Genomic DNA, 21256 nt, shown 5'->3' with positions numbered 1-21256 from the left:
TTGTTATAGGTTTATTCATTTATCTGTCTGGTAATCGATTACTTGTTTGATCTGTAAAATGTCAGAAAATGGTGAAAAATATCGTTCACTGCTTCCTCTTTTTTGTCCACCACCTTTAGATATTTAGTTTATTATGACAGAAGACTAAAGAAACAAGAAAATATAAACATATTTGAGCTGGAATCAGAAAATTGCAAAATTCTGTTGTAAAATATGACTCACAATGATTGTTTATCAAAATAGTTGGTGATTAATTTAATAGTTATTTTCTTTAATGCCTGCTCAGATGACATTATTTGATTATCGACCAAACTGGGAAAAAAACAGATTAAAGCTGCTGATCATTATTTGTATTATCGATTAATCTGTCAATTAATTTCTCTATTAATAGATTAGTTCTCAAATTGATTAAATAGTTGGTGATAAATTTAATATTTGAGAGCTCTAAAACTGATTACTACAATCCAACTAGATGATGAGTAAAACTAATAATAATCATCATCATCATCCCCTGTGCTACCACACCATGTCAGTGTCATGATAAACATCATAACTCAGCTGTGGCTCCGCCATGACACACTGATGGCAGGTTGTGGAAAACGGTGAGGTGATGATGTTATTGTGAAGGAGTCGGTCTCCACTGTCATTAGTGAAGCCCGTCATCATCAGTCATCATCTGCTCCGAGATGTACTGCTCAGAATGAAAAAGTTCAGCCAAATACAGCGGATGAAGTGAATGTAGGTACAAAATTAAAATCAGATTAATCAGATGCTCGTTAAAAAGAAAATCCCTGTAACACAAGCAGGGAAGATACAAGCAAGGAGAGTAAAGGGTTAACACTAAGGGCCCGACTCATACTGGAGCTGATAACCGTACCTATTACATATATTGATGTATTGGCCGATAATCCTATATATACTGAATATAAAAAAATACATACACATATACAATACTATGGTACAGTAAGTCCATAATGTAATTATAGTGACAGGCTCAGTTGGAGCTACTTTAAATATAAGCGGTTTATTAGTTAAAACTCTATATGATAATATATAGACTATAGTCAGACTGTACGCTCTAAACTGCCTCCACCTGCAGCTGAGTTCAAACTCATTATAAAGCAGCAGATAACATCTTTGTATTTGCATTGTTTTGTTTGCTTCAACACTCTTTTTAAAACATTGTTAGTGTTGTTTGTGTGTGAGGTGACCTGTAACATGTTTCCTATTCATCCTTGAACTTGAACCCACCTCATGAACTAAAATATTTCAGTGTATCTGTCAGCAAGTCTTGTGTGTGTGTGTGTGTGTGTGTGTGTGTGTGTGTTGAAATATCTGTAACTTAGCTTGTCTGCTCCGTGTAGCACTCTCTCTTTCTGACTCGCTCTCTCTCTGTCCCCCTCTCTCTCTCTCTCTTGCTCTCGCTCACACTCACACTCACTCTCTCTCTCTCTCTCTGGCCAGTCTTTATCATTGACCTTTCCACATTCCTCAACCTGGCTCTGAAAGTTGGCCCTCATTGGCTGCAACACTACATGCTTTGTTTGAACTCGGCCTCAGGATTGGCAGGTTTGTGTGTGTGTGTGTTTCTGGCTCTCATTCGTTGAGCCGACCTGTTCCTGCTGTTGTTTTTTTTTTACTCTCGGAGGAATGTGAACAGACCTTCTCCTCACCGATTCTGACACCTCGTAGTCAGATAGCAGATAAGAGAAAGTTAAAACAGACAGACTTGAGTCACAGTTACTCTCTTTGCCTGGCTTTGATAAGAAGCTTCTATTATACACTGATTAAATGTGTTTTATTACATGTTTATTCATGGTTTTACATTGTACATTCAATTTGGGTTTGTTGGATCTTAAACTTCATTCTGCTTAACTTTGATCTATTGTTCGTACAACTTTTTTTGTGCCACCTAGTAGCAGGATTATTATACTTAACGAAAACTAAGACTAAAACTAGCAGTGAAAAACAATCTAATTAACTGAAATAAAAATAAAAATTATAGTTTTTTTTAAAACTAAAAAATTGTCAGCTTCGTTTTCGTTGCCTTTACCTCATTATTTCATCCTTTTCAGCTTCTACCATTTTTTTTTTTACTTATCAGGTCATCCTAATCCCAAATATCTAGGAGAAAAGCTTGTTCATGAGATTAAATCAGTGTGTTTGTTCACCTAATTATGAATTTCTCTACTTTAAAGCTGAGGTAACTTCTGTGATGTAATGTTAGGTATTTGTAAGGCAACATAGTATAGCTCACAGTATAAAATTACTACTGTCCATGTGTCTGTGATGATGGATGTGTTCATATTAGCAGGCAGACATGATATTCCACATTAACCTGCTCTGATTAGGCTTCTATAAATAGCAATAATTTGAGCAACACTGTCAAGACTCTGCTGTGCCAAAGTGGATTATACAGTCATGTGACAAAAGGAGCAAAAAATAAAAAGCACTTTTTAATGAGTTAATCTGTAAAAACTATTCTCAAAAATGTGTCTAATCATCCAAAATCTAGAGTGCTTGTTTCACTTGTTTGGTTTCTTATCATTTTTTAATTTATTTAAAAAGTCACTTAATCAATATAGTAATCATCAACTCGTATATCAAGTAATAGCTTCTGTAGGGTTTTTATTGGAGGGGTATAGGTCAACTTAAAGTCCAACCAGGCAGTAAAGATTAATTAATAGGATATAGTAGGAAAAGTGCAATAGGCTGCCTGAGCCACGTCACGTGAATACAAGTAGGGGAGAACAGGGTTGGTAGTCACCTTTCCAAACTAAACCAAGAGAAAAAAGAAAAAGAAGAATACAATACAATCAAACATTAATGTGCATACAAGTGAGTGAGTGAGTGAACAAAAACACAAGTGATTTAACCTGAGTCCCTCAGATTATGTCAATTTAAGACAGACTGCAGAAGGCTCTTCTTCACCTTTTGGGATGTTTCTTTTTAGTTTGATGAAAAAGGTTTGTCTTAAGTTGTCATACTTTGGGCAGTGTCGAAGAAAGTGCTCCTCTGTCTCACAGTGACCACATATTCTTTGTTCTATGGGCAGCCAGGTTCTTCTGTGGCTGCCTGTTTCCACGGCTAGTTTGTGGTCACTGAGAATTTATTGTTCTTTATTATTTTTTATTGCCGCTCTTCTATTTTTACTGTCCACTTGCATTTGTAATAATGCAAATTTCCCCATTGTGGGACTAAGAAAGGAATATATTATCTTATATTTTTATATAGTAATTATTTGGTTAGTTTTTATGTAGTGCTATTATTTTCTGTAATGTGTAATTTTAACTTTTTTTAGGTGGAGGCTTTAAATAAGCTCATTTGGTCTTTCTGACCTTTCCCTGCACTGTATTATCATTTGTCTTTTTTTGTGTAAATTTTAACTTGTGTAAACTAAACTAAACTACTAAACACAGCTACACCTGAGAGTCAGAGTGTGTGGCTGACAGGAAGAGTGAGAGAAGAGTTGAAGGAAAGGTTTCAATTTCATTCTGAATATTTGACAGTAAATTAAAATAGCATTATAATAATTAGTATATAACAATCATTGTCTATCGTGGACGCGCCCGCGGGCACACGCTCTCTCTCTCTCTCTCTCTCTCTCTCTCTCTCTCTCTCCCTCCCGGTGACGTCATGATACTGGGCCGCGTTTTGCTGAAACCATAGGAATGCGACACACTTTATATTTACAGCCTCCAATCTACAACACTGTTTCCGCTCTCTCTCTCTGTGTTTTTTTTTATCTTTAAGGTTAACGCTGTCTGTTACCGTGTCCCAGTTTGTTTTAAATACGTTTTTTAAAAAATAAGTTAAATTTTTTTCGCGGAAACAACTTTTGTTGCTGCAGGGAGTCTGTGTGTGTGTGTGTGTGTGTGTGTGTGTGTGTGTGTGTGTTTTCCCCCTCTTCGTCCTCAGCTGCGTTTCCGATATGAGATCAGGTGGATAGTGGTGTTGTTGCTGCTTGCTGCTGCTGGATAAAACACTACCTGTGGTTTTAAAAAAAAGTGAGTATACCCCGACTAACATATAGCGAGTTGTATGCATATTTTTTTTTAAATCGCTGTATTGTTTAATCAGTTTAATCGCGTTTAAAGCAAAGTTGCGAGACTTCGGTTTAAGTTACAACTTGTGGTCGCTGCTGCTGCTGCTGCAGCCGAGCCAAAGTTAATCTGCGCCATAACAACTAAACTGTTAAAGTCCTCACAGCATGGATTAACTGTGAGTCAGGACAAAGAAAGAAAGAAAGAAAAAAGAAGCATAATAACTTCATTGTGCGAGTTGTGTGAATGGGGAGCAGCTAAAGAGAGAGTGAGAGGGATATAGACATGGACAGTCCTGCTTGACTGTCTCCTCCCTCATTTTACCCTCCAACCCCCTCATGACTTTTTGCCATTCAAATCTGTTACTGACAGCTGATATTTGTGACTGTAAAAGCAGCTGTTTGTACTCTTAAGCTTATCCCCAGTGATCATCTGTCTTTTTGTGCACAAGTGTGACACATGAGGGGGCAGAACAGGTTTTTAGGGTAATGATTCACTCACTCGCTACCACCTTGTTGTATTTGTGTTTTTAAAAGCTTGGTATTAAGGAAGTACTGGGTGCATGTAGTTGTATTCATGTGCAGGAAGTTTGATGTTATGCTATTTAACAAGGGAGTAGTTTGAAGTTCTTACTTTCAGATACATGTGGGAGGCTGAGGTTGCCTGCTTGTTCATTTTTGAGTGTTTGTTATAATAACAATAATACATCTATTTGTAAAGCACTTTGCATTTGAAAAAAAAAACAAAACTCAAAGTGCTACAAGACAAACCAAAAACAACAACAAAACAGAAAAATATTAATAAAAACACAAAGATTGTAAAAATAGAAATCAGTTTTAAGGTGTTATGATATTACATAATAAAGTTACTATTGTCAGTCTTCAGTGTTTCCCACAGAATTTTGAGAGAATATGGTGGTGAAGTCTCAGTCTGACATTTGTACATTTTTAAGTAAAATACATTATTCTGGTCCACTCTGAGAGCAAAATTAAGAGGTTATGTCTACAATGTTTTTGTGTGCTTTAATAATTTAACTACTGATTGAACTACTGGTATGAATGGTGATGACGCACCTACAAAGTACAAGAAAGTCATTTTACCAGTTCATTTAATGTTCGTATCAAACAATCAAAAAAGACTAATGTCCCTTTTTCAGCTGTGAAACAAAGAAAGCAGAAGTGATGATCTAAGTTCAACTAGTTAATTACTTATGAACATATAAAATACTGTTTCAGTAAATATCTTTTTCTACATTGTGTTTCTTCAAATAACTAAACTAACAGTCTGCTAATCAAGAGAAGACTCCACTTCTAGATGACTTAGAAGTGGATCAGGATCAGTTGATTTATTTTACAGATGGAAATAGAGAAGATTTCTCATTAATCTGAGCCAATCAAACCAGCATAATGCTGCTGCTGATGTGTTTTAAACAGCACACAGGTGTTTCAGAGGTTTGAGGCTGAGCTGCAGGGTTGAGTGGAGGTGTGTGGGGAAGTGTATTTGTGCTGTTGAACGTAACTGCTATGAAACAATCAGAAAATAACGTTTTATCGATCTGATTCACAGACTTTCTTACTGTCAGCGCTCCCTCTCTTCATTCACTCTCTAGCTCGCTCGACCACAGCTGCTAATAACAGCGTCCTGTAGCCGCTTACTGAGGGAGCAACTCTGTCCCTCCATTCAGTTTCCGGACCTATTATACAGAACAGCGAGGCGGAGTAAAGTAGTAATATTCCCCCATTGAACAGACTCTCTGAGAGCAGAGGAGTGAAACGTGATGAGAAGTGATAGCAAACTATAGCAGAGGCTAATGTTATCTGCTCCTCTCCTCTGTCTCGGCGGGGTGGAGATGAACCCTCCGTGCAGCAAAATCAGAGACTGTAGAAAGTTGTCACAACTTCATTCAGTAATTTAACAATATAATCCACACAAAAGAAGATAATGCCTCATCCTATATCTTGTTTGAAAATACATCGATATCTCTTAAAAACTCAATATACCGCTCAGCCCTAAAACAACACAAGATTTTGGAGAGTGTACAGATGTGTTCAGCTCACTGTGGCGGCACAGATTAGACTATGACGGGCCGCCACAGTCTATATCATTGTTGGCTGGTCTTCTAGGCAGAGTCGCTCACTTGTGTCAGCAGCTGTGAGTCTTTAGTATGTTCCTACCAGATGATATTATAGGATGACGTGCATAGATTCATTCATAACTGCTCCTTTTTAAATAAAAACAAACAAACTCTATTTAGGTTTTAAAGGCTTTAAAACTCTGATACATCTGATGTGTAAAAGTGATACCCAGTGAAAGTCCAGGTTTTAACACCATGTCTAAACAGGTGGTGTAAGTAAGTGAAGGCAGAAGCAGCTGTTTCATTCATTCAACAGCATATCTGAGCTGGTACTGTGTGTAGATCACCTGCTTGTTGGCAGCATTCAGAGCCCAATAAAAAAAAAAATACTGTAAGAAAGTAGACTTAAAGCCTCAACATGCTTTGAGTCACTACTGCAATATCCATTTTAAACAAGTCCAAATAGACTGTCACTGCTTAACACCTGCTCTTAGTTATTTATGGAGTTGTTTATGTTTTAATTAGGGCTGTCAAACGATTCAAATATTATTACACAATTAATCGATGATTGTCATGAGTTAAATTGCGATTAATCACAAATTAATAGCAATTTTTTAAATTTGTTCTTAATGTACTTTTAAAGGGATATTTTTCATGTTTTTAATACTCTTATCAACATGGGAGTGGACACATATGCTTGCTTTATGCAAATGTATGTTTATTTTTATTATTGAAACAATCCAGAACAATGATATACTGCATGCTCAAAAAAATCTGCTGAAAGCATAACATGACAAACCAAAGGCAGACCACCCTAGATAGTTTACAACGGAGATGAATGAACAACTCTACAAGCAACAAACTTTCAACAGCAATGGCTAAATTGGCGGCTACAGCATGCAGGCCAGTTTACATTGTGGAGGACAAGGGTCTGCCTTTGGTGAGCGGGAGGAGGGCTCTTGTATCAGCTGTATTTTTGACCAGCAGGTGGCATTTGATATTCGACGTACTCCGGTGGTAGCTCAGTTCACATTAACAATTAATATAAATAACTTTGGTTTGTGGATAGAACATCTGGCAGGGCTTTGAAGCTGAATTTGCCGTTCATAAGACTCTTATCTTTATACTTTTCTGCTTGTTATCCAAAACGTTACTGCTGCATCACTTCCTTATTTCAAAACTACAGGCCATTATGAAGGTGTTAACTTTGACAGCCCCTAATTTCTAATGTAATTTAATGTGACTTTCAGTGGTTATGTGTTTATATGTTGTGTGTGAGCCTCTAACCTATAAGACATATTTTTGTCATTATGTGACAGACAAATAATGTTTTTCTGAATCTTGCGCACTGTTCAATAAACTTGTAAAATAGTAAACCAACATGAAAAAGAGTCATGGTAAGATCGTGGATCGTGATCACTGCCTGAAAACTTTGTGATATGATATTTTTGCCATATCGCCCACCACTGCCGTGCAGTAAGTTTTGGCCACAGAAGACCTCTGTGCAAACGAAACTAAACCACAAGAGAATGATCAATTTTAAATATTTAATCCACCTACAATGTATTTAAGTGCACTTATACAAATAATTACTTCATTTTAAAACATCAAATGAAAATAAGCATTTTTGGAGTATTTGTACATTTAAATTTTGAATCATTTTGTCAATACTAAGCAGGACATATCCTAAAAACAACAGATTTTCTCTAAATAAATTGTGAGGAATGATGTAAAATTAGTTAGAAAACATAGTGTTACATTGCAAAAGTTGATTATATTTATTCCATATTGTAGTTCACATTTATTTTTCTGTGTATAATCAGATTTTTGTGGGAAATAAATACTGGTTACACCAATTGGACACTGGTTTACATCACGTCATTGACCCAAGTATCAGATTGAGGCTAAATAATCCAATCAGGACATCTGTAGTAAACATGAACTGGTCCAGTGTTTTTCCATGTTTGAGCTCAGTGGGTCGATGCAGTTTTATGTCACGGGAACTTAAGTAAAGTGTAATAAGCGGCTCTGTATCTGCACTGCCTCATTTAGTGTAACCGTAGACAGATGTAAGCAAGCGAGTCTTGCTCGGTGTAACATGGTGCAGCAGTCAGTAGCTCCAAGGTCTCACAGTACACAGCATGTTTGCACAGCACGGTGTGTGTTTGCAGTAGTGAGAGAGCAAACTATTAATTATCAGCCCTGATTCAGCACCAGTAAGCTAATGTAAGAACACTATAACAACAACAGTGAGTGGATACTAGAGGTGTTTCAGATATCAGCTAAAATAAACCAGATGAAATGCAGATTATTGGTTTATTGCCTGCTTCTGTTGTATTCCTGCTGTCCTTTATCAGTGTTTCAGGCCGCTGGAAGTTTCAGGTTAAGTCACTATTGGCTCTACAGTCATTTCCTGTAAAGAAATCACAGTAAAACATATTTTATAGGGAAAAGGAAAGAGAAGACATTTATAAATTGCATTCAGGCTCCTGCAGGTTTTTGTAGATGAGATAAGTTTTAAATAACAGCTATCCTATTGTGTAACACTTGTTCCTTAATCCTGATTCTAATTTTGAGTATATTTGAGTGAGAGTAAGCACAAATCTTTTATATATGAACAGCCATTAATCATAAATGACAAGGTGCTTTGTCATTCTTTGTGGTTTCTTAGTCATATTTAGGTCTTATTTAGACTTATACTTCCTCCCTTCTCCTCCCTCGATTGAAATTATTTTTATACAGTGATTGCAGTATGCTGAGGTAGTCATTGTATTTCATCACGTTCAGACACTTTGGTGATGTAGCTGAATCATAGCTGAATATTTTCCATCATCGACTGAATTTTTTAAAACAATGATGGAGAAATCTGAAGGTTGTCGACGTCATCATTTTGACAGATTACATTGATGTTGATTTACTGTAACTTTAAATGATTCACACCCCTGTCCAGTCAGTGGAGAGATATTAGATATTCATTATCTAGTTTTGTCTTTGGTCTCACTCTATAACCCTCCTGTTGTCTTGCTGTGGACTGTGCAACTTTTGTCTTCCCAGTTTGAGTTTTTATAAAGTATAAGGTATAAATTATCCCCCCAATTCTGTGTTACACCTTTTTAGCCAACTTCAATCCATCTTATTACCACAAGTTTTACACATATCTCTGGAAATTAGAGTAGTCTTGATTTCTAAGTTACATCTGTTGTCCTCCTGGGTCAAATTGTGACAATGTCTAATAGAGGCGACTAAATCTATCAATAAATTCCTCTCAGAGCATTTGGGCATCACTGCTGACCTCCCACTGAAGAGCTACAGACTGGAGGCTTTGGAGCATATCTGTGACCACTACAGTCAGCTGCACCAATTAGCCTATTAAACATTTAAAAATGAATGAATGGAAACAAAAGCTATTAAATCTGTCTTATTATCGTCAAAAAAATTAAAACGCAAATATCATGTAATAATAGATTTAAGACGCTGTCCATCAAAATATAAGGTTAGAATTTTTTTTGATGAATCAACAACATGTTTAATAATAAGTCTAATGGCTCTTTTAACACTAATGTAAGAATGCATCAATGGCTGATCCTTGATTAATGTTTCAGAGAGCATACAGAGGATTTGACTTTGTTGGGGGGGACTGGAGGCCGCACCTTGCCCTATTCTTACCGCAGATTGTATTTTGTCACTTTCTTTCAATTTAAGGTATTCTCTGAACTATATTATATAGTAATTAGTTATTTAGTATGCTGAAATTCAGGCCCTGTTACTAGTGCAATATTTTATCTGACACTTGCATTCACAGCACTTTATTTTTTACTTTACCTGCCTTCTTTTGGTTTTTGGTTTTATTTTATGTCATATAGTTTTATGATGGGTCATGATTGATTGTGTGTGATGCTGAACGTATGTATGCAGTGTAGGGCTGGGCGATATGGGCATATTCAAATATCACAATGTTTTTGACCAAATATTTCGATGTCAATATTTTGACAATATTGTAGTGATGACTATCGGTGCTTTCACAAAATATCAACACAATGAGGCTTTTGATAAATACTCATCAGAAAGTGGATAAAGGCATTTTTACTATAATGCAGCCTTTAACCCTTTATAGATTCATTGAAATACTTATAAATTCAAGTGTTATTGGGGATATTACATGATTTTTTTTTTTTTGCTTTTGTGACTTTTTTCAAATGTTTTAATTTTTATGTTGCAAATCGAAGTCAATGAAGTTACCATATATGGTTCCTCATCTGTCTACGGTAAAACATTTCCCAAAAAATCCACATGGTTCTACAACCTTATAGAGAGGCATGGGGAGGCTATTTTTAGAGAATTTATCAAATATAGTTATTCGCCCAATAAAGGGTTAAAAGCAGGAAAAGACAACATTTATTCCATAATCATGATATTACGATATTAAAAATCTAAGACGATATCAAGATATCACTATAATATAGATTTATTGCCCAGCCCTAATGTAGTATGTTTAAATACGGCTGTGATGAGCACTCGCAATTTCATCTTATCTAATAACTATTAATTTAACAAAAAAGGCATGTCAATAGATACGGGTCAAATTTGATGGGTCAAACTTTGTAGCACTTCTAAACAAAAGTGTAAAATCTTAAGATATTTTCATTTTTGTGCTACTTTTTTGGGCCACTTAAGGAAAAGTTATCGAATTTCAGGGTTAAAGAGCAACCTGGGGTGTTTTTACAGCTGTTAAATGTCAAATTTGACCCAAACAGTGTGTTAGGGTGAAGTTCAGATCAGGTTCAAAGTAAATAGTATCACTGCCTCTAAATAGTGCTGCTGCTGCGACTTACAGTCCTCCCACCCCCCCGACTGCAGACCACCCACCTACAGCACTTTAATCAGGCCAGAGGACAGCAGCTTCATCCAGAGCTCATCAGCCCGACTCTGAACCGCTGACCAGACAACCTTTCTCACTGCTCAGCCAGGCAGAGAGAGAGAGAGAGAGAGAGAGAGAGAGAGAGAGAGAGAGAGAGAGAGAGAGAGAGAGAGAGAGAGAGAGAGAGAGAGAGAGAGAGAGAGAGAGAGAGAGAGAGAGAGAGAGAGAGAGAGAGAGAGAGAGAGAGAGAGAGAGAGAGAGCTAATAAAACATGTTGAATTGAAAAAATTGAGAGAGAATATTTAAGGGAGGAGGGTGGGAATGGATCAAAGGGAAAAAAAGGAGAGCAGAGAGATTGAGGGTAGGGCTGGAGATGATGAGAGAGTGTCATGTTTTGAGTGGGAGAGGAAAAATACAGGGAGGGTTTAACTATAGTGTGTGTGTGTGTGTGTGTGTGAGAGAGAGAGAGAGAGGGTGCAGCTCTTTTTAATGTTTTAGCTTCAGGTTAAAACCCCACCATAACATTTGAGACACTAATTTACACACTGACTCCATATCAGAGCATAATTTTAACTGTTTAAGGGTTCTAAATAGGCTTTAATGATCTCTGAGTCGACAGTAATATTCAATAATCTTAACAACATTTAAGTTTAGTTTCTTTTACTTAATGGTCTTTCTTTTACTTAGAGTCTGAACAGTATAAAAGGTTTGAAAACAAGTGATTTAAATTCACAGTATAAATTCTTCCAGATGTGGTTTATTGTTGCGTATTTCTGCTTTTCTCATGAGAGATCTGACTGTCACACCCAACTCTGTTATTTTTGTGTCGTACTAGTGCAGTTTCTGTTCAAAATAGGCTGAGCATTTGACTTCCAGACACTACATCGAGAAATTAAGACACATTATGTGAGGTGTGACTGAAAATAAACACCAACAACATGAAAGAAACTAACATACTATTATATACATATGATTTGAATAATAGGCAAAGTACTCTTGTTTTTTTGAAGATTTTGTTGGCTGTTATTTATCAGTAGACCGGCAGGAAACATGGGAGAGAGAGGGAGGTGTTGACATGCAACAAAGGACCTCCGATCGGGATTCGAACCGGGGTCGGCTGCGTATATGGGATGCGCGCTAACCACTCGACCACCTGCACGCCAGGCAAAGTACTCTTAATAGTAAACACGTTATTTTCTCTTTTCAAGTAAAATAAGGGCTGCATTTAGAGATGAAATAAAGTGGATTAGGGCTGGGCGATATTGATAAAATCAAATCATCATCATTCTTTGCTTTATGTAGAGAGATTTCTGTGAAAATTAATTCAAACTAGCATGAAAAAAAGATTTTAACAAGTTTTAAAAGTCAAACTTGAAACATGCAGAGATTTGTAGAGATAGTCACTCCCAAGAGAAATAAAGACGTGAGTAGTCATCTGTGAATGATGAGTTCATAGTTTGTGTGCTTGTTTTTCATAAAATTGAGTCTGAATTTATTTTAACTATTAAATAAACTGAATCATGAAGTGGTGAGAGAGATCAGACATCTGTTGGTCTCTTCCTCTTTTTCTCTTCACTGTCACGCAGTGTCTTATGATAATGGAGGATGGAGGGGTGTGTGGTGGATTGAGCTGTGGGGATTGTCTCGGTTTAGGCCGGGGCGTGAACATACACCTGCTGCAGCAGTCAAGATGTCAGTCGAGAGGCTCACATCTGGATCTAATTCATTTAGTGTTTAGGGGCATTTAGTGCAGATATTTGACACATTAATGTTCATAAACTATTAAAGATACTCAGATTTCAGATTTTATTTTAGTAGCTTTACTTCACATTTTGTCTCTATTTTTTAACACTTAATGTGCATTTACTTTCCATTGACTTGCATAACCAGCCTCTCATAGTGATGTAAATGTTGCATCCACACAGTTATGTTTTAATTCTAAACATTCGTGAACATGAATTCATTTCTTTCTCACATCAAATGAAATCTTTGAGGTCAAAACTCTGTAATCCATCTGCTGTGTTTGATTCATTACATTTAAATCTTATTATGTGTGGTTTTTTTGGCTCTTGACAACAGCAGTTAAATTTAGTTTTTCACCCGCAGCCCTTTTAGCTCAGTGTTACAGATACTTTGGGATTTGTTGTGCGTTCAGTCTGTACCAGGAAGTCGGATTTTTGATTACCCAGTCAGAAATTTAAACTTGATTGTCCAATTGTGAAAGTTGTAGTAATATCCTGTTTGTTAGCAGTTTTGTCTCTTTTGTGTCTTGTTAACATACAAAAACTTCTCCACAAAATACAGTGAAATGGCTTTTTTATCACCTGGTATTGGCTATTAGTATCTAACCTACTCGAACTTGAGCTCTTCAAACTCGGCTGTGACGTCGTTCCCAGCGCTCCGATTTCCAACTTCCAAGGTGAATTGAACGTAGCTCTTAAAACCCACAATCCTCCCTGGTTCTCAGCCAGACCGCCCTTTATGAACACGAGACGCACAATGACGTCCTCGATCCCCACATGACAAAATGTTTTCTCACAGATTTACAGCCTGTTGAAGCTCTTTGTGCTTTCAATAAGACTTTAACTTCAAATTCTAATTGTTTCCATGTTGCTGAGAGACATTTACACATTGATACATTTTATTTTACACTAAAAACTTCTGCAGTCTCCTCCTTGGTCTTCGTTAATCAGTGTCCTTTGTTAAGTCGTTCAGTTCTGTGTCCCGCCCGTTGATAAACTCTTGACTGTATCGCTGACTCAGCTGAACACTAATGATCGAACCTCTACAGTGATTTAATACCACCTCTCCTCTCCTGTCACCACACTCATTATGACTGCACAGAGGCATTTAGCACACTGTTACCAGATAGTTTTTGCAAGCGATTAATAAAATTCACACTTGTTAGTTGAGTGGACTGTTAAGGTAACTCAACATTTATTTAGATTTAAAATGATGTATAATGTAGATGTAACTTTACATCAATTGTGTACAAGGATGCCAGCGTTACATCGGCACTCATCAATCTTATTATTGTGATAAGATGAAGAAAGAAAGTGCCGGAAATTTGCTATATTCATCAGATATTTGAGGATCAATGGCAGGAAAATCGGGTTAAAATATGGAGGTGTTGTGTCACTTTTAAATGTGTCAAGAATACATTTCTATTAGTTAGTAACTCCACTGTAACTAGTTGGTTTTGCTTGAAATGAGTGGGATCTTTGTATTTTTCCTCTGCATAAATCCCTCAAAGATTTTGGAAGTCGATCATAGGCATGGGCCGGTATGAGATTCTGGCGGTATGATAACCATAAGCAAAAATATCACGGTTTCACAGTATTGCGGTATTGCGATTACAACTCTAAAATGTTCCTAAAAAAGGAAGACAGACATGTTAATTTAACCTGAATATACACTGTAATGACAGTGTGAGGGGTCGTGATACTCTACGCTGCACTTTCTGTCTTTGACCAGACTAAAAACAGCTCATACCTTAGGAACGGTATGGCAGAAAATATGGCGGTTTCGGTTATCGTGGCTTTTTGAAATCGCGGTATACCTTGAACACTGTTATCATCCCATGCCTAGTCGATCAGCATGTAAGATATATTGGGGGTTTTTAACACCATTTTATGCCTCAAACTTGGCATGCTGGCTTTATGCTATAAGTATGTAAAATCTAGTGTTGGGGAGTGACTAGTTAATTACAAAATAAATGTTACTGTTATCTGTTACAGCTACTGAGAGAAAGTGTGAAATTAAATTACACTTACATGAAAATGTTGATAATTACAAAGGGGGTTACATCTGAAGTCAGACCTTTTGAGATTTTGCTCAGGAGGGTTTTTCCCTCATTTTTTAATATTTAACATGTTACTGAATACATATTGCTGTTTTTAATTCTTTGAAATCAATATTGTTTTTAATATTTTATAAATAAATCATGATGTGGGCTTATTTGAAGCACACATGGGCTTAAATGGTGTGACAATAACAATTATACCCATGCCAGACTTTTGACCACAATGCAGGTTTTTTATTTCAGCCTTCCACAGCAGCAGATGCTTCCACTGATTACTGAGGGTCGAGCTTTGATGATATTCTTGTGATGAGGAAGTACAAAAAAAACACTGCGTGCTCGTAGCTAATACCAGCCTCGTCTCTTTACACAGAGTCTATTGGATAACGGCTGTCAATAAGAGAGTTTCATATTTGAACCACATAACTTGAACTGAACTGCCGGGGGTCTACGCTAGCAGCAACATTTCCACTCAGCTGATGCGCTTTTTATTTTTTGCACTTTATTGATTTTAGTCTTGTATGGTGCAATCTATTCATTTATTTATTTGTTTAGTGTTGTAAATTTCTTAACTTTTATTACCTATTTTCTAGATATGCTGTGCTGTCTCGTTCTTGTAACAGTGGCAAATTAAGTACTTTGAATCTTGAATTATTTTATCATAAATTGAATTTATATTTAGTTGAGACACAATAGCTTTTTTTTGCAACTGAACTGAGTTTTGTCATCTATATCAGGCGCAAAATAAATCAGCTAAATATAAATATTAAGTTGATAGAGAATAAGGTAAATTAATAATAATAATGATGATGATAAATGATGTGAAAGCAGGGTTTGGTTGGAGCTAGTTTTGTGTCAGCTGCATACACTCTTAACATTGATGGTTATTCTATTGATTACACTTATTACTCCACTAATTAAACCCCTGCTGTCACTGCTCCAACAAGTTAAAAAAATATACCTCCAGGTGACACTAAGCCTCTAAACTAACTGTGAGGGAAACTGGTGACAAATAATGAAGACAACTGCACCAAATCTCTGTCTGGAAGCAGGTAAAACAATAGGCAGAAGTCTCAGTTTGAACTAATATCACAGAAAGCGAGAAAGAGTCAAGAAAAGAAGCTCTGTGTGTCTCTGATTCAACACCAGATATTATATATGACATATTCTGCAAATATTGACATTGAAACTAGGTGTAAAAGGTGTAATATTACAGGTATTTTGTCTATATGACTATCAACAGATTATTTTCACTGTCTATTTTCGCTGAGAACCGCACACATTACGTAGAAGAGACCCCCGAACCTCTACATGATGAGTCGAGTCCACTCAAGTGTGACGAGGACTCTGATGTTTATGTGCTGCTTGTGCACAGATTGTTCTTGCCCCTCCAGGCTAATTTTATTGCTCATTAGGAAGTGCTGGAGCAGTTGTCCTTTTATAAGTAATGTGAGACCAGCTGTGAGTTGATTGTTGAGCCTGTGGATGACCTTCAGCTTAAAGGTCATAGCTGGTTTAATGCCACTAGGTCGCTTAATGCTTAATTGGGTGAAATAAGATTTTTCATGCTGAGCTGCACACTTACATACAACACAAAGCACCTTAAATACTGTTTTACATATTTTAAGTTAAACTAACCTTCCTTTTTCCTCCTCTTCCTCTTCGCAGGTCTGATGTTAGGCTGCAGCCGCCTCAGCCGCCATCATGTTCACCAAGAAGAAGAAATCTCGTATCCAGATCTCGGCGCCGTCTAACTTCGAGCACCGCGTGCACACAGACTTCGACGAGCAGGAGCAGAAGTTTGTCGGGTTGCCGCGGCAATGGCAGTCGCTCATTGAAGACACGGCGAAGAGGCCCAAACCCTTCATCGATGCAACCGTCATCACTACTGTAGAGCCACGCAAGGTGGGGAGAAAGAAAATCTACACAAAAAAACACACTGAACATTATACATATTAAAAAACGTGTGCTAAATATTAAGAATTATCTTTATATTGCAAGTTTCATGTTAATCAGTAAGGAAAATAATAATTAGCTACAGGCATAGTCATAGTTTATAATGTCTTACAGCTCGTGACGTCATTGCTATGCATCTGCGTCTTGGTGTACCCGCCAGAAACTCTACCAACTTTCCACCTCGTTTAAGGCTATATATTTTTTCAACACTTGACAACTGTTGGTATTTTATTTACTTCCACACTAGGAATCGGTGAATAAAGCTTACTTTATCGTCTTCCAAGTCTCTTTAACTGACCTACAGTTCGGCATAACTCTCAGATTTTTTGGACTGGCCTAAGAGTCACATACACTGTTTGGTGCATTGCATTGACTACTGCTTGGTCAGTATAGCCGTTAGCTTCACGGCTAAGCTAACCATAACAACATTACCTACTATGCCTGGTGTGGAGAGTGAGCTACTGCAGCAAGCAAACAAAAAGATCTCTGACCTCAAGGAAGATATCCGACGGCTCTCTAATGAACTTCAGAAGAAATAGTCACTGTTGTCCAACTTCATGGATGTGGCATCTGTACAATCCAAAGAGATCACCTCGCTCAGTACAATCCTCCGGGACACGGTTGCTTGGGACCCCGCCGCCGGTCCACAACTCTCCTCCTGCTGAACACCCAAGCCAGCCGCCTTGGACCGAGGTTGTGGTCCACGGTCGCAAGAGGGACTCAGATGGGTCTGCTTCTCCCCCTTGCTTGAACCTCTCAAACCCCTACACAGCCCTGATGAAGGAAACCCGAAGAGAAAAACAATTACGAAATAAAAATTGAATAAAAAGGAAAGCCATGATTGAATGTTAAAGGCTCGGCGTTATCAAACATAATTATTGGCTAAATTCTCATTATGTGGACAATAATTTCAGTGTTTCCTCAAGGATTGGGGGCTTTTTGTGCCTGGGTGGTGCAGTATGGCAGTGGTTGGAGTTAACAATATGTGGTTAAAAAATAATGAGTAAAGAGCACTTTATTGCATTTTTGCATTTATTTAAGAGTACATGGCATAGAGGCTGATTAGAAAAGGGGGGGGGGGACATGCAGCAAAGGTCCTTTGCCAGAGTCGAACCAGGGACGCTAGGATTAGACAGAATATTTATTACTAAACTCAAAGGAAGGTGAAACATATACACATAATACACACATAAGACACTCCATTGCACGATTTCCCTTAATATTGCACAGATAAAGTATTATTGCAATGAATGTAGAGAAAGCACTGAATTACATTTTCTTATTAATCAGCCAATAGTTTATCAGCCATCAATATGTCAATCCTAATCCTGAAGTACCTGAGCATTTGGAAGCGTTCAGTTTTATAAGCTGTTTGCAGAGTAGAACAGAATCTAAAAATAGTGAGTTCTCACCACTTTTAAATTTATTAGAAGTGACTAATCTCAGCCTGAGTCTTGTATGTCTTATATTTTTCTTCCTTTTTTCAAAATCTCTCAGACTATTGTACGTGGCAGTAAGATCGGGGTGGACGGTTCTCTGACATGGCTGCTGGATGAATTTGACACAATGTCGGTGACTCGCTCCAACTCCCTGCGACGAGGCAGTCCTCCCATCCAGCCTCGCAGGGACTCTTCCTCTGTAGTAGGAGGAGGAGGAGGGCAGGAGAATGGAGACCCTCACCACAGACACTACTCACACCCAGACAGACAGGAGAGGTAAGGAATTAAATTGCAGCTCCAGGTGGAGTTACATTACAGATTTATTTATTCCTGCTTTTTATAGCTTCTCATATGTGAAGATTTGCAGCTTTTCTCTATTTTATATCATTGTGAACGCAATGTTTTTGAGTTTTGTATGACATTTGAAGACAATTTATACACTTCCCACCTTTTTGGACCTTTTTGGTGGACACATTTTTTGCAATTTTTTACGCATATTTCGTTCAATCATCACCAAACTTGGTATGTGACATGTTTGTGTGAGCAGTGATTTGTGTTTGGATACATTGCCATTTGTAATCGGTTACCAAACCTTTGGTGGGTGTGTTTTACTACTTATCAACGGCCATATTTAATATTCCATAGCAAACAAATTCAGCATAGTTGTAGAGGTCAGGATGGATGAATGAAGCCTTTATTGCACCTAGGGGGAATTTGCTTTGCACAAAGAGAGCACAAATATAAAAATTAAAGCATTGTGACAAAAATCAAAGTGATCGACAAAACATAAAGTGCAAATTCAGTAAAGTGTCGTGATTTAAAGCTTGTTAAGCAGCTGAGCACTGCACGGGACAAAGGATGTGATGCTTCTTTTAGTCTTTTAGCATCCTTGCTACACCTTCGCCTTGAGGGGTAAAAGTACTTATTTAGACCGCAGTGGGTGCTGTGGGTCTGCTATGATCTTACGAGTTACAGTTAAAACCAGTAAATAAGTCACAAAGGTGTATAAGACAGTCTATTTTTTGGGGGGTGTCATGCAGGGAAAAAAGCTTTTCTATTACAAACTGGTTTATTTGAATGCACCAGTAGCTATTCATTTATAAACACATATGTTTATACTCAAAAATTATCATCATGATTTTTTAATGGAAACAATAAGATAGCAAAAATGTGTCAACACAACCCAGAGAGCTGTTACACCACCATTAATACCTCCACTAATCTTTGCATGGCTTTGCTTCTCAGAGACCGATCCAGACCAGATCACCATGGCGGAGGTGACCCCCGCCAGAGTGAGCGCGGGGTCCGTCTGCCTCAAAGAGACGATGGAGTCCAGGGTCGGCCCCAGCAGCAACCGCGGGGCCAAGAGCCCAGCAGGGCCCACAGGGACAGACCGGCTCCTCCTCACAGAGACAGAGAGCCTCGGGACCGGGACCAGGTAGAGACTGGAGATTGCAGATGAATGCTGGACCTCGCTCCTCATCTTATTTGATTAATCTTTTTTTTTTTTTGCTGTTAATAGGCCTCACATGGCTCTCTTTCCTGCAGTTACTGTCCTCTAGACCGACAAATATATTTTATATTTTCCTATGTTTGCCTCATTTTCTTCACCTTTTACCACTCAAATCTGTAAATTGCTTTTCTCACACTGATATATTCTTATAGTAACCAGGGCAGTTAATGATTTTTAGGCCTAAAAATAGCAGAAAATCAACCTTGTAGCTGTCATCTTATTGTTAATTTTATATTTTCCCATCCATCCTTCCACTAATGCCTTCTCTCTTTCTCTCTCTCCTCAACCCTGCGTCTCTCCAGGAGCAGGGGGTCCGCAGGGATCAACCCGGTGACCACCGGCCAAAGTCCAGCTACGTGTCACGTGACGGCAGCCCTCAGTCTCCCAGGGAGAAGAGGCCTCTCTCCGGGCCCAACATCCGCACCCCAAACCTGCCGGTGACAGAGGGAGTGATGAAGACCGCCCAGCAGACCACACGGCCATTCAACACCTACCCGAGGACGGACAGTGAGGGAGGACGCAGCCCCACAGGACAGGTAAGGATGGCAATCAGCAGCAGCAGCGGCAGCCCAGAGGGAAGATATCGACTGAGAGAAATAAAGGCAGACACGTTCAAATTGAGTCACTGGCTGATGGATGGTAGCTTTTATCACTCTGTTCTATTTTCTCCAGTTCAGGTGTAATTATTTCTCTCCTGATCCTCTTCCGAAAGCTGTTCAAAATTGCTGAGATCATTTATTTCATCTTTATCTCATTATTTCTGCAATTAAAGTTTATGTTTATGTAATCAAAACAAAATGGACTTTTCAAGAGTTAAAAATGTGCTTTGAAGTCCAGAGTTGAATTTCTTTTAGTTTTTTTGTTAGATTTTTATCTTTTAATGTACTAAATACATAAATAGTATTTTTTAAGTGTATAGTTTTAAAGTCTACATTTTAAGCGTTTTAATGTGTCTTTTTATATCTCTTTAAAAAGTAAGGCAGCTTTATTTATATAGCGCATATTATACACAGGGGAAACTCAATGTGCTTTACATAAAAACAAAATATCAGATGATATAACAGTAAGAATTGGTAGCATAAAAACAAACAAAAAAGGAAAAGGTTTAGGTTAATGATGAAAATAATAATAATAAAACCAGCAGGTCATACAAAGCAGCAGAATGAAGTAAGTCATCATTTAAAATAAATCATAAAACAGTTACATTAAGACTGATTACGGTGCAAATGATCAATAAAAATCAACAAATTCAATAAATTTATAAGACTTAAACAATCAGAGCAATCGTTAAAAGAAGTTACAGTGTCACCAGCAAAATGAGGGCGATCAGAAAGATTGATAAAACATACAAAATCTGTAATAATCAGTGGTTCAGGGAGTTAATAAGATCAAATAAAATTTTAAATATGAGCGTAAATGCCATGTGATAATGTAGATCCCCCACACTAATTATACTGTCGTATCTACGCCTTTAACATCTTTTTTTTTTGAACGACTACCGGTAAATTTGTTAATCACTTAGCAAGACTACTTTATGAGATTATTGGATTTTTATGTCATTTTAATATTAGTTT

At 37.6% G+C, this 21256-nt stretch overlaps 1 protein-coding gene across 1 annotated transcript in view; it reads left to right on the top strand.

The window, feature by feature from the left end:
- pak4 (p21 protein (Cdc42/Rac)-activated kinase 4) overlaps positions 1–21256 on the top strand; it is a 49113-nt gene that overhangs the window by 13602 nt on the left and 14255 nt on the right. The window contains exons 2-5 of the mRNA XM_053321200.1: positions 16443–16679; positions 18228–18445; positions 19415–19607; positions 19985–20218. Coding sequence (XP_053177175.1) covers positions 16479–16679; positions 18228–18445; positions 19415–19607; positions 19985–20218 — 846 coding nt within the window. The 5' untranslated portion in view covers positions 16443–16478. The remainder of the gene's footprint in view (positions 1–16442; positions 16680–18227; positions 18446–19414; positions 19608–19984; positions 20219–21256) is intronic.

Source organism: Scomber japonicus, chromosome 6 (genome assembly GCF_027409825.1).
Source record: "Scomber japonicus isolate fScoJap1 chromosome 6, fScoJap1.pri, whole genome shotgun sequence".
Lineage (NCBI taxonomy): Eukaryota > Metazoa > Chordata > Actinopteri > Scombriformes > Scombridae > Scomber > Scomber japonicus.
The sequence above is the reverse complement of the archived record's forward strand: the minus strand, read 5'-3'. Positions and strand labels throughout refer to the sequence as shown.